This window comes from Poeciliopsis prolifica, unplaced genomic scaffold (assembly GCF_027474105.1).
Source record: "Poeciliopsis prolifica strain line A6 unplaced genomic scaffold, Auburn_PproV2 SCAFFOLD051, whole genome shotgun sequence".
NCBI classification, from domain to species: domain Eukaryota; kingdom Metazoa; phylum Chordata; class Actinopteri; order Cyprinodontiformes; family Poeciliidae; genus Poeciliopsis; species Poeciliopsis prolifica.
The window spans coordinates 2224700-2238649 of record NW_026562426.1 but is presented as its reverse complement, the minus strand read 5'-3'; the positions used below and the strand labels follow the sequence as shown (position 1 = coordinate 2238649).

General features: G+C 39.8%; 1 protein-coding gene across 3 annotated transcripts in view; it reads left to right on the top strand.

The window, feature by feature from the left end:
* map4k2 (mitogen-activated protein kinase kinase kinase kinase 2) overlaps positions 1–13950 on the top strand; it is a 29010-nt gene that overhangs the window by 4680 nt on the left and 10380 nt on the right. For all 3 annotated transcript variants that reach the window (XM_055058750.1, XM_055058751.1, XM_055058749.1), the window contains exons 2-15: positions 1783–1840; positions 3001–3091; positions 4105–4169; positions 4468–4523; positions 4980–5027; positions 5126–5168; positions 5922–5994; positions 7738–7869; positions 7966–8028; positions 8747–8828; positions 9144–9260; positions 9963–10041; positions 12038–12096; positions 12187–12233. In XM_055058750.1, the coding sequence (XP_054914725.1) occupies positions 1783–1840; positions 3001–3091; positions 4105–4169; positions 4468–4523; positions 4980–5027; positions 5126–5168; positions 5922–5994; positions 7738–7869; positions 7966–8028; positions 8747–8828; positions 9144–9260; positions 9963–10041; positions 12038–12096; positions 12187–12233 (1013 nt within the window). The remainder of the gene's footprint in view (positions 1–1782; positions 1841–3000; positions 3092–4104; positions 4170–4467; positions 4524–4979; positions 5028–5125; positions 5169–5921; positions 5995–7737; positions 7870–7965; positions 8029–8746; positions 8829–9143; positions 9261–9962; positions 10042–12037; positions 12097–12186; positions 12234–13950) is intronic.

Here is a 13950-nt window from a genome sequence, read left to right as displayed (position 1 = left end):
GTCTGTATTATTATTTATACATGTGCTAATAAATAAATATACAAGTAATTACATCACTGACATAGTGAATGACACAATTCACGACGTCAACGATGTAGTTTTTTCTTTTTTATGTGATATTATTTAAAGCCTTTTTTTGTTTTTACATATTCCTCAACATGGCTGCCATGATAAACCCATTTTAGCCGACGTGAGACTTTCGTAAGTCAACCACTTGAGCTGTTTTTGACATGCGGCACTGTACGATGATTACATAAATAGTGGCAGTGCTGTTGGTTGCACTGCTGCTCACTCGCCTCTCCTCCCCCACTTCCGACCAACGCAACATGTTGTCTCTGTGAGAACGTCTCTTTCCTCTGCAGGTTAACGTCAGGCCTCCTCTGTCCCGGTAACAGCTCACAAAGCAACCAGAAGTTTCAGACAAGATTCCAATTTGTCTTGACTTGTGACTGTTGCTCTCTGTGTTGGAAAGTTTATGCTCTGGTTTGATCAAATCTGGATTTTAATTTAATAACTCTTTATCCCAAAGGGAAATTAGGTCACGATGATTTCACATGAGATGACTTCGTGCAATATGTAACTTGTCAAAATTCTCAGTGATGTGAATTAAAGGTGGTGATTTTGTTGCGATTTAAGCGGCGCCTCAGAAAAAGCACCCACCATCTCAGATTTCTTCTGTGTCTGCATTTTGTCACAAATTATGATTTCAATTTATGCCAACCCTCTTGCTTCTCAGAAAAAAATAAGCAAAAAAATAATAATTTTGATCTAATCTTGAAACCCGAGACTTTTGGGAAATCATTATGGACACTAACAAGAAAAACGTGAAACTTTTGTCTCTGTTGTTTAGTTCTAACTACCAGCTGCTAACATAGCAGAACAGAAACTGCAGCATGGCTTCATTCAGAGTCCTGGAATGAGTCTTTCTTACATCTGGACCTGATCGACCTGCTCTAACTGAGCCATGAATCCTGCTTCATCAGACGCGTCCAGCCAGCAGTTTGTTTCTTCAAAGAGTTGTTGTAGAGCCTGTGGGCAGAAGGGATCTCCTGTAACAGTCTGCGTCACAGTGAATTTGAAGAAGCCTCTGACTGAAGACACTTGTATGTTTCGTGAAGGAGATGCTCAGCGTTGTCCATCATTTCCTTGATTTTCTTGATTTCCTCTTCAACTGCCTGCCGTTTAAAAAAAGTTAATTTAAGCACACTAACCTGGTTGAACAAACACGCACGCACGCATGCACACACACACACACACACACACACACACAAGAAGAACTGTTCTTGAAGTCTTGATCTAGTCCTTCTTCCTCAGGCATTCCTTCTGCTTTTGCATTTTTTTCTCGTGGGTAAATTTTTCCAATCAACCTAATTTTTGTATCAAAGATGCAAAGGCTGATTGGTTTTATGAGAGGAAAGAACTCGACTCATTTATTTAGACCCTTAAGTGTGACAGAAAAGTAAGAATCAGAAGAACTATGAAAGGAGGAAATACGTTCTATATGAACTGTGTTTGGCCCAGATGGTGGGAGGACCAAACTTAAACCTCGAGTTCCTTTTTGTTGATTACTCTGGTTAAAAGTGTGTGTAAAACAACCTGCTGTAGAGTTCTTGATCAAACTGAGAGTAAAGGAGGAGGTTAAAGGTAGAAGTGAAGTTAAACAGCCAATCACTGTGCAGGTTTTCCCCAGACATTCATCTACAGTCTGTATGAAGCTGTTAAAGTATAGATATTGATTCCTTTAATAGCTTTTTGACATCATTTATTTTTATTCTCTTCCAGGCCCGCAGCATCAGGACATCTGAACTGGCAGCGATTAAAATCGTCAAACTGGATCCTGGTAGGTTTAAGAGTTAAAACACAAATTTCACACCTGTCCGTTTTACTCTGAGTCACTGACTGAAATGATGTTGTTTAGGAATCCTTGAGATTGACTATCAAATGATTTTACATTTTATCTTCCATCCATCCATTTTCTTTACATCCTTATCCCTAGTGGGGTCAGGAGGGGTACTGGTGCCTCTCCAGAGAAGGTTTCAGGCGAGAGGTGGGGTACACCTTGGACATGTCGCAGGGCAACAGAGACAGACAGGACAAACAGCCATGCACACACACACACTCACACCTAGGGAAAATTTAGAGAGACCAATGAACCTGATAGTCATGCTTTAGGATTGTGGGGGGGAAACTTTTAGTGCTTATGAGAAGGTGTTCTAATCGGCGGTTGGTCAGATTTTCTTTGTGATCAAACGAGGCCAGCTCTCAACACGGCTTGATCTAAACAAGCAATGTTTTCCTCAAAGGCTTTTTATGCAATGGTCTGATAAAAGAGGGGGGTCACCTTGCACAGTTCATCACAGGGCAAAAGATCCATACCACTTTTCATAAGCCCAATGCATTCTGGGAGTCAGAGATGCAACGATTGTAGATTGATGTTGCATAGAAAAGGAGTCAGCTGGTTGTTCGGTGTGCTGTCGCTGCAGGAAGACTCCATCATAAACCAAACAGTTGATGTTTTCTGTCCCGACAGATGAAACCGGGACGAGGCTCAGGATTTATTTTGGCTCGTGTTTTCTACTTGGCTGGAAGTGAATTGTTTTCAATTAGGTGAACTTTCTGAATGAATTGAATTACAGTACATTCAGAATAAAGACGTATTAGAATAAATCGGAGCCAACCTATCAACTAACATGTAGGTTAAATACAGACCCCTAGAGCCACTGCAATTTACTCTGCGTCTATATTTCTAACCTTCAGAATACGCAGCATCATATAAACCCTGTTGCAATATTGTTCTGTAACGTCTGAGTAGGTGAAATTGCAGGCTGTCTTGCTGAACACCACAGTAAACAGGTGGCCCAACCTCTGCTGACCATAAATACATCCTACCCTATCGCTGTTAGTGCGGGTCTGTGATTTCCAGCTCTGTAATTTTCTCTCCTTGTGTTTGTGACATGAGAGTTGAGAGGAAAACATTCACTCAGACGTCTGTCTGGACAGGTGATGACATCACATCCATCCAGCAGGAGATCACTATGATGAAGGAATGCAAGCACAAAAACATAGTGGCCTACTTCGGCAGCTATCACAGGTGATGAATGTTTTTAACACGGGGGAAGCTACTGGGATTGTACACTGGTGGAAATGTTTGGGAGTTTAATGTTTATTTTACCCACAATGCAGCTGGATTCCTCTGCCTGGTTTTAGTCTGCGCAGCAGCATGTCTTACTATCTATCAATCTATCAACTTCCTTAAACGAAAGAGTAAATATGTAATACATTAAAAGCTGGCGCTTTTACAGTAGTGAGTTCACTGTAAATCCTCTGCACTCCCATGTTAAAATGTCATGTTTTCCAAGAGAAGATTTTGTTTTGAATCATTTGATTCAAAATCTGAACAACAGATTTATTGGGGGGAACAAAAAAACAAATAAAATCCTAAACACATATAAAGATGTTTATACATGCTGTGTTAGTGTATTGTTAGACCCTCATGCTCTGTGCTGAACCACTTTTTAATTCAGTTTTAGTCCTCTTAGGTACACACCTTTCAACACTTAAACTGACATAAGGTTCACCTCATCTGGCTGGATTTTATCTTTCAGCTAAAATAGAATTTGCAGAAAAGTGGCAAAGAACCTCAAATATATCATGGCTCAAATCCACCTCATTTTCCAACCCGTCAAGTCCTTCTGTAAAGGCTCCAGTGAGCACTGTTCATTATTCAACCTTAAACTGGGCTCGTCCAGCTGCTCACTGCAAAAATTTCACACAGCGGAGCAAAAATAATTATCAGTGTTTAAGAACCACAGACCACTAGGGGAGAGCTTTAGAAGGACCTGTAATAAGCAGGCACAGTTGTTAAAACAAACAAACAAAAGAAAACAGTTTGCAGTGCATTCAACCACTATGGCCTGTATGCATTTTCATCACGTAAGACTCCACTGCTGAAGAAAAAGCGTGTTTAAAAAGACAAGCTGGAAGCTTGTCAGCGAGGCTACCAGGAGTCTGACACTGATTGAGTGATTGATTCATGTTGGCCTTATTTACTTCTTCACACTAAGCTGCCATTTCAGCAGCAGTGAAAGGTTTGTGTCTCCACAGGAACACCAAGCTGTGGATCTGTATGGAGTACTGTGGGGGCGGGTCGCTCCAGGACATGTACCAAGGTACTAACACACTTAGATCCTTTTTAGTGCTTTCTGTGTCTAACTTTGAAGTTGTCCAGTTTAACCGACATTCATTTTGTTCTGATATGTTTTTCATTCTGTGGATTATTTTATTTTTTTGGACTTTGGCACTTATCTTATAAAATTAGACCAAACTGTATGACTTAAACTTACAAAAAACCTTATACTTAGCAAATTCCCCTCTCTTACTATTGTGAAAGAAAGGCCAACTTTAGAAGAAAAAAAAAACATCAGTGTTTGTTTGTCTCTAAGCTGTTAATCAAACTGTTGCTTGCAGTGACGGGTCCACTGAAAGAGAAACAGATAGCGTTCGTCTGCAGGGAAACCCTTCAGGTAAGGCTTTTTGGCTCAAACCAAAAATAGAAATACTGCTGCAGCCTCCCAGCTAAGCCTTACTGATAGACTCTGTGGTCTTTATTGGGTAATCAGTCTTGGTTCATCTTCTTGTGGAATCATGAATGAGGCATAATGGCCTTCCCTCTATATGTAGGACCAGTTCTAATGTTTACAAGACAAATAGGCCCAATTTACAGTCTAACTTGACAACACAATGTCAGTGGTTCTTGTCATGTAATTGGTGGGATGCCAGGTGTGTTGACAACATGGCCGTTTCTTCTGGGTTCTAGATTTCTCTCTTTTAGATGGTGAGTCGGATGCCATGTAGATCTGGATCTCCCTGACAGTTGAATCTTCCTTCGTCTTTAACATACTTGAATGAAGATCATTCAAAATAAAAACTACATTTGTATGGAGTTTATCTAACTTGCTTTCTGCCTTTTTTTTCTTCAGGGTTTGTATCACTTGCATGAAACAGGCAAAATGCACAGAGACATAAAGGTATGGTATCTCCGAGTCTGACTGGTGTAGTGATAACATCTGGTAAACTGTGGGATTTGCTGTGCATGCAAACTTAGATGTGGGTCTGCACCTTCTAGGGAGCCAACATCCTTTTGACTGAACGAGGTGACGTCAAGCTGGGCAAGTAGAGATCTGCACTTAAACACCTTCACAGACACCTACACTGCATGAAAAAGATTGTTTCACCGGCTCATTGTTTCACTTCTAAAAGCAAAGTTTTCTCATGAAATAAATGAAATAATCTGCCAAAGGAGCTAGAACTTTTTCATCAATATGAAGAAATTATTGACTTAAAACATGCAAGAACAAGATCATTTTGTTCTGCATTAATTCTAGTTTACAAAGATATTTAGGAAGCGCTTTATTTGACAGGGTGTGCATAAGACTGACATGACAGTGTCATAAAGGTGACATAAGACCTGTCATGAAGATGAAGGGAGTCTTCATATCTATTTACAAGTGTTATTATAACGTTAATAACACTTTTAATGCAAAATTCCATTAAAATTCCATTAAAATTCCATTAAAATGATTAACTTTGCATTACAACAGTGATGAAGACTCCTTCATGTTCACAACATGAAGATGTTTTTGGTTATGTCACGTTTATGACAGTGTCTTATGCATCAAATAAAGTGTTATCTAAATGTCTTCGTAAACTTGCAATAATACAGAACATAGTGATCTTACAAGTAACCTTACAGCAAGAAATAAGAACATGTTTTAACTAGACCAAAATTACTTGGCAAGAAGTTATGTTTTTGCAGCGTGCACATCCACGGCGTCGACTCCATGGCATGTCTGAAGTGATCTGTGCTGGATTTCAGCCTCCAACATGACTGTGTGTTTGTTTCTCATTCCTGCTGTGTGTAGCTGACTTTGGAGTGGCAGCAGAAATCAGCGCTTCAGTGGCCAAAAGAAAGTCTTTTATTGGAACTCCTTACTGGTGAGTTGACCCAAACTTCCCTCTCTGCCTTCTAACTGTTTATGTGTTGGAAGTGTTCAGGCTCCAAATAATCAATGTGATGTTTCATACTCAGTCTGACAGCAGGAGTGAGATGTGGGTTTGGCCGAACAAGCAGCTTGGACTCCATGTCTTTAGAGTTTCTAAATCATTTATTTAACACACCATGCTTGAATAGTGAACCTCTGTTTACTTCAGACAACTAATGTCAGTTTGTCAAGGCATATTCTTTCAAGGTCATTTACTTAACCTTTGAGTCTTTTGATTTTTTTTCTTTAATTAATTTATGCCCTTCCTGTAAGAAAAAAAATACTTGATCTGTAATTTCTCATTTATTCCATTTGAATGTTTTGCTTTTATTTGTTTCCTAAAGTTAAGGTAAAGTTATTCAAGAAGGGAATATTCTCTACTGCTCTTAATCCAGGCCTTGACTCTTTGTCTTTTCCAGCTAAAGAGACATTTTTGAATATTGTTTTCCAGGCTTTTTAAACATATTTTAGAGTTGTTGTTTTTTTTTGACATTGGTTGTTTATTCTTGACTTAAGTTTGCCAAGCTAAAAACAGCAGCATTACATGGAGACAACGATTTCCCAAGATCATAAATAAAGCAGCTTCATCAAGGATGTGACTGGATTGTGTTAAACAGTCAGGTTAGCATTCCTGTTAGTTTTCAGACCACTTTTTCATATTTTCTTCTCCTTGTGTATGAAAGAAATTACTGCTCTCACTGTAAAGAATTCTCCTTGAACCGAAATGAAAATCTGCAAATTATCCTCAGAAACCCTCTGAGACTTGCAGGAAGCCTTATGCACCATGGAGCTGTTCATGTTATTGTTCTGTGCAATGGTGGAAGAATCAGTTTTAAATTAAAACCCTCAACTGAGCTTTACTTCATCACAATTACAAGGTACATTAATATTATGCAGAGATGCATGTTAGATGGCAGTATTATGCCGATTTTATTTGTTCTCTTTTTACACAGAACTGTTCTTCCAGTTCTGTGTAAACTTTCGCATTTTATTATGAGTGCCTGGTGAGACTGTTCAACTGGCTTAATGTTATGTTAGCATGTGAATTGTAAGTTCATAATACTTGAAATATATTACTATTCTTATTCCACTCTTTTTATATAGCAAAGGACTACAGCAAATGGTTTGTTGCTATATGAATATCGCACACACCCGGGTTTCTAATCAAACGACTAGACACAGATCTGGTCTGCATTTCAAGGATATTGAGCTGTTAGCATGTCATCAGAGTCACATAATTGTCACACAGCAACAATCTTCAGTCAGAAGCCTCTTCAAATGTGTTGCAAGACTGACTGCTACTGGGGGTCCTTCCTGACAACAACGTGAGAGCATTCTCTCTCTCTCTCTCTCTCTCTCTCTCTCTCTCTCTCTCTCTCTCTCTTTCTTTCTCTCTGTTGGTGCTGAAGTTTGCACTAATTTTGGAACCTTGAACAGAAACGGCAGGAGCACAAACACAAAAGACGCACTCTCACACACGCACACGCACGCACACACGCACGCACACACTCAGGACTAAACTCGCAGAGGACACAGAACGTTTCCTCTTTTTATTAGAACCGGCTCCAGTGGATCCAAACAACCAGCATGCACCATAAACATATGGGGGTCATAGAGTGTGTAAAATCTGTTTTGAAATATGTTGTTTGTTACGTTGCTGGTTTGACCAGCAGTCGCCTCCCCGTTCCCTGTTCAGGATGGCTCCAGAGGTGGCTGCAGTGGAGAAGAAGGGCGGCTACAACCACTTGTGTGATATCTGGGCTGTCGGCATCACTGCCATCGAGTTGGCCGAGCTCCAGCCGCCCATGTTTGACCTCCACCCAATGAGGTGAGTCAGCACAGACAGCTGGCAGAGTGACTCAGACAGGGGACAACCAGATTGCAATAGAGGTCAACTTATTCTGTGCAATGAAATGTGTTTCAGAGCACTGATGCTGATGTCCAAGAGCAGTTTCCAGCCTCCAAAACTGAAGGATAAAACCAAGTGGTGAGTTTTACTGAGCTGCTTAAAAATGATGTAGAATAGCAGGTGAAATGATCCAAAGACGAAGATGAACCAGGAAACTATCCTTTGTGTAGTTTGTCAGACAAACTGACTTTTCTTAGATTGTAATTTGTTCTGAAGGGAATCTCACGCACTGTGCGTGAACTTTCACCTTTCACCCACTTCTTTTTCCCTGGCTATTTGTGGACAGCTCCCCTTACATTACATAGCTTATGTTCTCTTCAAAATCAATGTAAAAAATGACTTCTCATTTCACTGAAACTATTTTCATTCAATATGGAATAACGAACATTATTACGCATTAATAATAATAGTAAAGCTGAGGAATTTCTTACAACTAAGTAATTCCTTAGTTGTATGATTTAACAACTAAGGAATTACTGCAGTTATGATCAAACAAGTGTGCTTCTGTAAAAGAAAATAAGAATAATCTATGACCTGTGATGGACTGGTGACCTGTCCATGGTGACCCCGGCTGTCACCTGGTAGCCGCTAGAGGTAGACACCAACACCCCTCATGTGTTATGATGTGGTCTGTAATTTTAACTTTTTAATCAAAATCATAGTTGCTCACTTCTGTAAGAGAGAACTGACAATGTCAATTCGTCTTTTGTCTTTGGCCCAACACTATAAAACGTGGAAATACTGATTGGTCTCACTTGCTGTTTCTATTCCTCCTGTCCCTCTCGTCCCTTTGCAGGTCTGCAGGTTTCCACAGCTTTGTGAAGATGGCGCTCAATAAAAACCCCCGTAAAAGACCCTCAGCGGAGACACTGCTGCAGGTTGGATGGCCAATCCTACTTTATAATTAAAGTTTGGGTTCACAAAAAGATGTGTTCAATATTCATGTGCTCAATTCTAGCTTCAGCTATACAGACAGAAAAAAAGTCTGGCAGAGGTTCTGTGACTGCAGAAAGAATGAAGTGAAGATGCAATTTATGTTGCAAGGATTAAAATGGTGTAATGAAGACTGTAAGAAGAATGTAGTCCTAAATTTGGTTGAAGAACTAAACAAAAACTAAGCAGTTTTTGTCTAGTTGGGTTGTGTCTCTGAACCATTAGTGGAGAAAGCTCAGCATACCTGGTTGTGTTTTCAGCATCCATTTGTGACCCAGCTGCTGACCCGGAACCTGATCATTGAGCTGCTGGACATGGCCAACAACCCAGAGCTCCACAGCGCTCTGACTCACAGCATCGATGACGGCGAGCTGGAGGTCAGTGACTGAGACTCATCAGGGCTCAGCAACATTTAAATTGTTCTTTAAAGCTGCATCATGAAACTTTTACAAAGAATATGTTTTCATGCATATTTTCTAAAACTTTCACCATGTTGTGAGAGTATGTTATGAGACAGATAATCTGTGATAAGATTGATCTGCTCCTCCTCCATCCAATAAGAGCCAGGAGAAAGGTCTTAGCGCTGTCAATCAAGCTCATGTACTCACCATTAAATGTGCTAATGACAAAGAAGCCAATGTTTTCCCAGAAGTCTTGGGGATCATCAAGATGAATATAGGTTCTTTTTGACCAGCAATGGTTTTCATTTTTGAACATGCAGGCTGTTTTTGCCCAATCCTTTTCCTATGGTGTAAAAAGGTATGACCTCTGACCTTAAATGAGGCAGATGCATGTTGGGGGTCATTTATAATCTCTTGGATGAGTCATCACATGATTATTCCAAGAGAAACAAACTCTTGGAATAATCATGGTTGGCTGGGCTCTACTGGGGAGGGTCACCACTGTTCCATGTTTTCACCATTTGGGAATAATAAGCGTGACAAACATGCAAAAAAAGAAAAGGAAATCAGGAAGAAGATGAACATGTTTTCACAGCACTGTAGTTAAATTTCGTTTCATTTCTGGGTTATTCCTGCCATCCCTGAGTAAAACACTGATGACTCTTGTACTGTTGACAGATCGGGGAAATGTCTCCAGACAAGATTCAGTCTGCAGGAAAACATCTGTCTGTAGAGAGGACCCTGTCTGAAGAACAATGTGAGTTCAACACACACACACACACACACACACACACACACACACACACACACACACACACACACCCACACACACACCCCCCCACCACACACACACACACACACACACGCACACGCACACATGCGCATACACACAGAAATGACATGAGTCACAGTCCAAACAGAGCCCAACCTGATGGAAGCAGGTTTTTCCTGTCCCAGTCCTCTCTTTAGGTGATGGTCTCTTGGTTTCTGCTTCCAGTTGTTTCTGACCTTGAAGCAGGACGGTGTCACATCGCTCTAGTCGTATCTGTCTGACAGAGAATCTGTGGGGGCAGCTATACGGGTTGTGAGTCGTTTATGATCCAAAGATCAATAGATCATGAACCAGTGGAAACACACAAAATACTGCTGGGCAATCATAACCAGGAATTGCCTGTTTCCAATAAAGATTGCATTGCGATGTTTTGTCTCATTTACTGTCAGAAACAAACTCTTTGGTTGAATAAAATACAATTTAAAACTAAATATTTTTGGGGTATGAATAAATTTGGGCTTAACAGTAGATGTCAGAAAGGAAAATGGCATCAATGTTTCCCAACAGGTTTAACTTTCAGTCATTTTGGTTATTTTACATGTTGGTATATTTTCTGTAAGAAAATCCAGTTTGTTCTTCATCTCCGTTGTATGTGAACGAACACTTGATGGTGGTGCTTGTAAAGCAGCATGCATGGAGAAATTCCTGTGCTGCTGCTTGTGCTTTGCTGAAAAGTGGCTTCATTGTCCTCCATGACCCTCCGTGTCCAGAGCTGCATGAGCCATATTTGGGAGGAGCACAACCAGCTCTCAGTCAGGCTGCTGCTGTCCTGTAGCTGCTCTGAACATGTGGGATGAAGGCAGAGGATGGCACTAAGAACATGCCTGCTGTGTGACAGACACAAGTGCTTCTATGCACTCACCCAGTGACTTCACTCTGCCGGCCTGCACAGTGTGTCTGATGTAACAGACTAGCCTGACACTCAGACCACCACCTTGTTATGCACCAGTCTGGTGTTCACACATTAGCCACAAACACCTTGAACCTCAGATTTATCATTCAGAGCTCAGGCGACTCAGACGGCTGCCGCTGCAAGGCTTGGCTCCGGGTCTGAAGTGTCAGAGTCGAACTGGGCTGGGTAGGAATGTGGTGAGTTGGTGGACTGCAGGCCTGTGCATGCTGACAAAATGTTTGGCTCAGAACTTTATAAATATTCCTTCAAAAATGAAGAATGCATCCTTTATCGATAACACAAGCTGCAAATAAAATTTGATTGATTGATTGATTGATATTGAATCATTACAGTCAGAGGAAACCTGAAGTTAATGTGCTACAGTCTGGATTTGTATTGTTGTGTTGGCTCTGTCTCTCTGCTGAGTACTTTAGTGATATGGTTGTTGGAGTGGAGAATCAACTTTTTCAAACTATAGAGCTCTGATCTTTAGTTCAAAACTAATATGTCTGAAAGGAACATAATATTCCCTGTTAGTGTAGCAGAGTGTTTGAACTCTCGGTTGATCTTCACGTCACAGAGAGTAAAATATCCCAAGCATGTGCTTTCATTTCTTAAAGGAGCATGATGAGCCAAATCTTGACATTTCCTTGTTTTATTTAGAGTTCCCACATACTGTCAAGTTTAAGAAAACTACTGCAGAGGATTTGGTGCTAATGCTTCCTCCTGACATGAAGCAGATAATCAGAGACATTATGAGAGTTAACTGGGATGTTTAAGACAGCAGCTTCTGCTTTTTTGGTTTAACGGTTTCCTCATTTGCTGCTTCAAAGGCTCTGTGAAGTCAGCTCAGGCTCGCTGTGGTTAGACGACAAACACAATTTTCACACTTTGCATCTCAGTCAAGTCAGAGCAGAAAAAAAAACAAACAAGTAATACATTCACTGATCCACTGAGTTGCTGCGTAAAATCTGTGTGCAAACATGTTCATTGATAGAAGTCGTATCAACTCTGACGTTCTCTTTGCAGTTGACCAAATAAAGTTTGGACGTCCACTGAGAAAAGTCACAGAGCCTTATCCTGACTTGGTAATGCATTCTGACTGCTCTGCTGCTGATGTCGTATGTGGCACTTTGTTAGCATGACTGATGGCTGTGTTTTTGCTCTGCTTTCTGCAGGGCTCCTATGATGATTGGAGCATGTCTGGAGATGAAGATAACTCACCGTAAGATGTTTTGTTCCTTTTAGTCCTTATTTGGTGTTAAAACATATGGGGGACAGTCATTATTTTTATTCAACATGTCTTTTAACTGACAGTGATTTTCTCTGAATGAAACTAGCAAGAAAAACATGGTGGAAGACAAATATTTCTTATCCACGTTCAGACTACAGTTTTATTGTTTAATGTGTTTTAAGAGATGATGGTTTGCTTATTTCCAGAAGACAGTCAAATACCTTTATTATCTCTATTTTTAATCACGAAAAATGTTGTTTAAGTCTTGGGAATCATCGGTTTAAAGAGGTTACTATTTAAGTTGACCGTACTGTTTCAGAAGCAGTTACAGTTTCAGAGTCTGTTCTGAAAACAAGCTGAGTCAGCGTCTCAGTGGCTGCAGGAATGACCAACCCTGTCCTGCATCACGCCTGGGAATGTTTCTTTACTTCAGACAATTCTTGTTCCAGTCGTTAGTCATGCACTTTGTCAGCAATGAAACAGTTCCCTATGAATGCACACGCGACCAGGCGGAATGTAAATAAACTGACAGTTGATCCAGTTTTAGTGACCAAAGCTGCAGTTTCTAAAAACAGGGAAAGGAAAAAATAAAAAATAAATAATCACTACAGCAACAAGAGTGTCAAATTTTTTTATGGCATAAAGAAATAATTATGCCATAAGAAATAATGGTATAAACATTATAATAATATACAGAAATTATAATAATTCAAATTATATTAATAATATTTATATTTCTAATAAGATAAATACTTTATTGGATCCATTTTTATAATAATGATAATAATTAGTCATCACCAGATTTTTGGATAGAGAAATAAATGTTAAAATATGGAGAAAAAAAAAACCCATTACAAATACATATAGAAAATTTATTGATAATTATCAAACATTTATTTAATGATCTGAAGACAAACAGCAAACGTTTGGACTCAGAACCTGCAGCAGTGCAGAGTTAGAGGTGACCTTGATGTCATGAATGTGATGATAAACTGTTTAATTTTAGTTGAAACTTGACTTGAACTTGTCCCTCAAAGACCTGACCTCGCTTTGGAAAAAACAACTTGCCAGCAGGACAGCGACTCTAAGTATGCAGCCAGAAGTGCAATGGGATGGCTTAGAGGTGTTCTGAATATAAATACATGCCACATTCTCCTGTTAAGCATTTTAAATTCCCTTAATGTATCATTTTCTTTGTGCTTTATTATTTTACATACATTGAAATGTGTTGTAAGACAGAAGGAGAATGAGTATTTTGCAGGGCCCTGATTTCGATCGTTAAAGTCCAGTATACAATATCTTTCTCATGTATTTATTGTATGTGAGCATTACAGTTTACAGCACATCTTTATCAACACAACTATGGATGTTAAATTAAAAATATAAGAAAATGAATTCTGTTTTAAATGATCCATGATGTCAAGCTGTTTCCTTTGTGAGAAAAATATTTAAAATGAAAACATAAAGACAACTTAAGTGATTGGGTGACATTTCCAGAACAAAGTGATTGTGGATTGTTAAAGTTTCTCTTGTCTTACTGTGAGCATGCTGCTTCCACAGCAAGTGAAAGTCGTCTCCACTTCACCGACATGTTCCCTCGATTTCACGCCTCCTGAGCAGTGAGGATCCCACACCATACTGCCAGTCCCAGTCTGATTCTGGTTTCCAGCACAGCTGTGCAAAATATCCACGAAACATTAGAACCTTT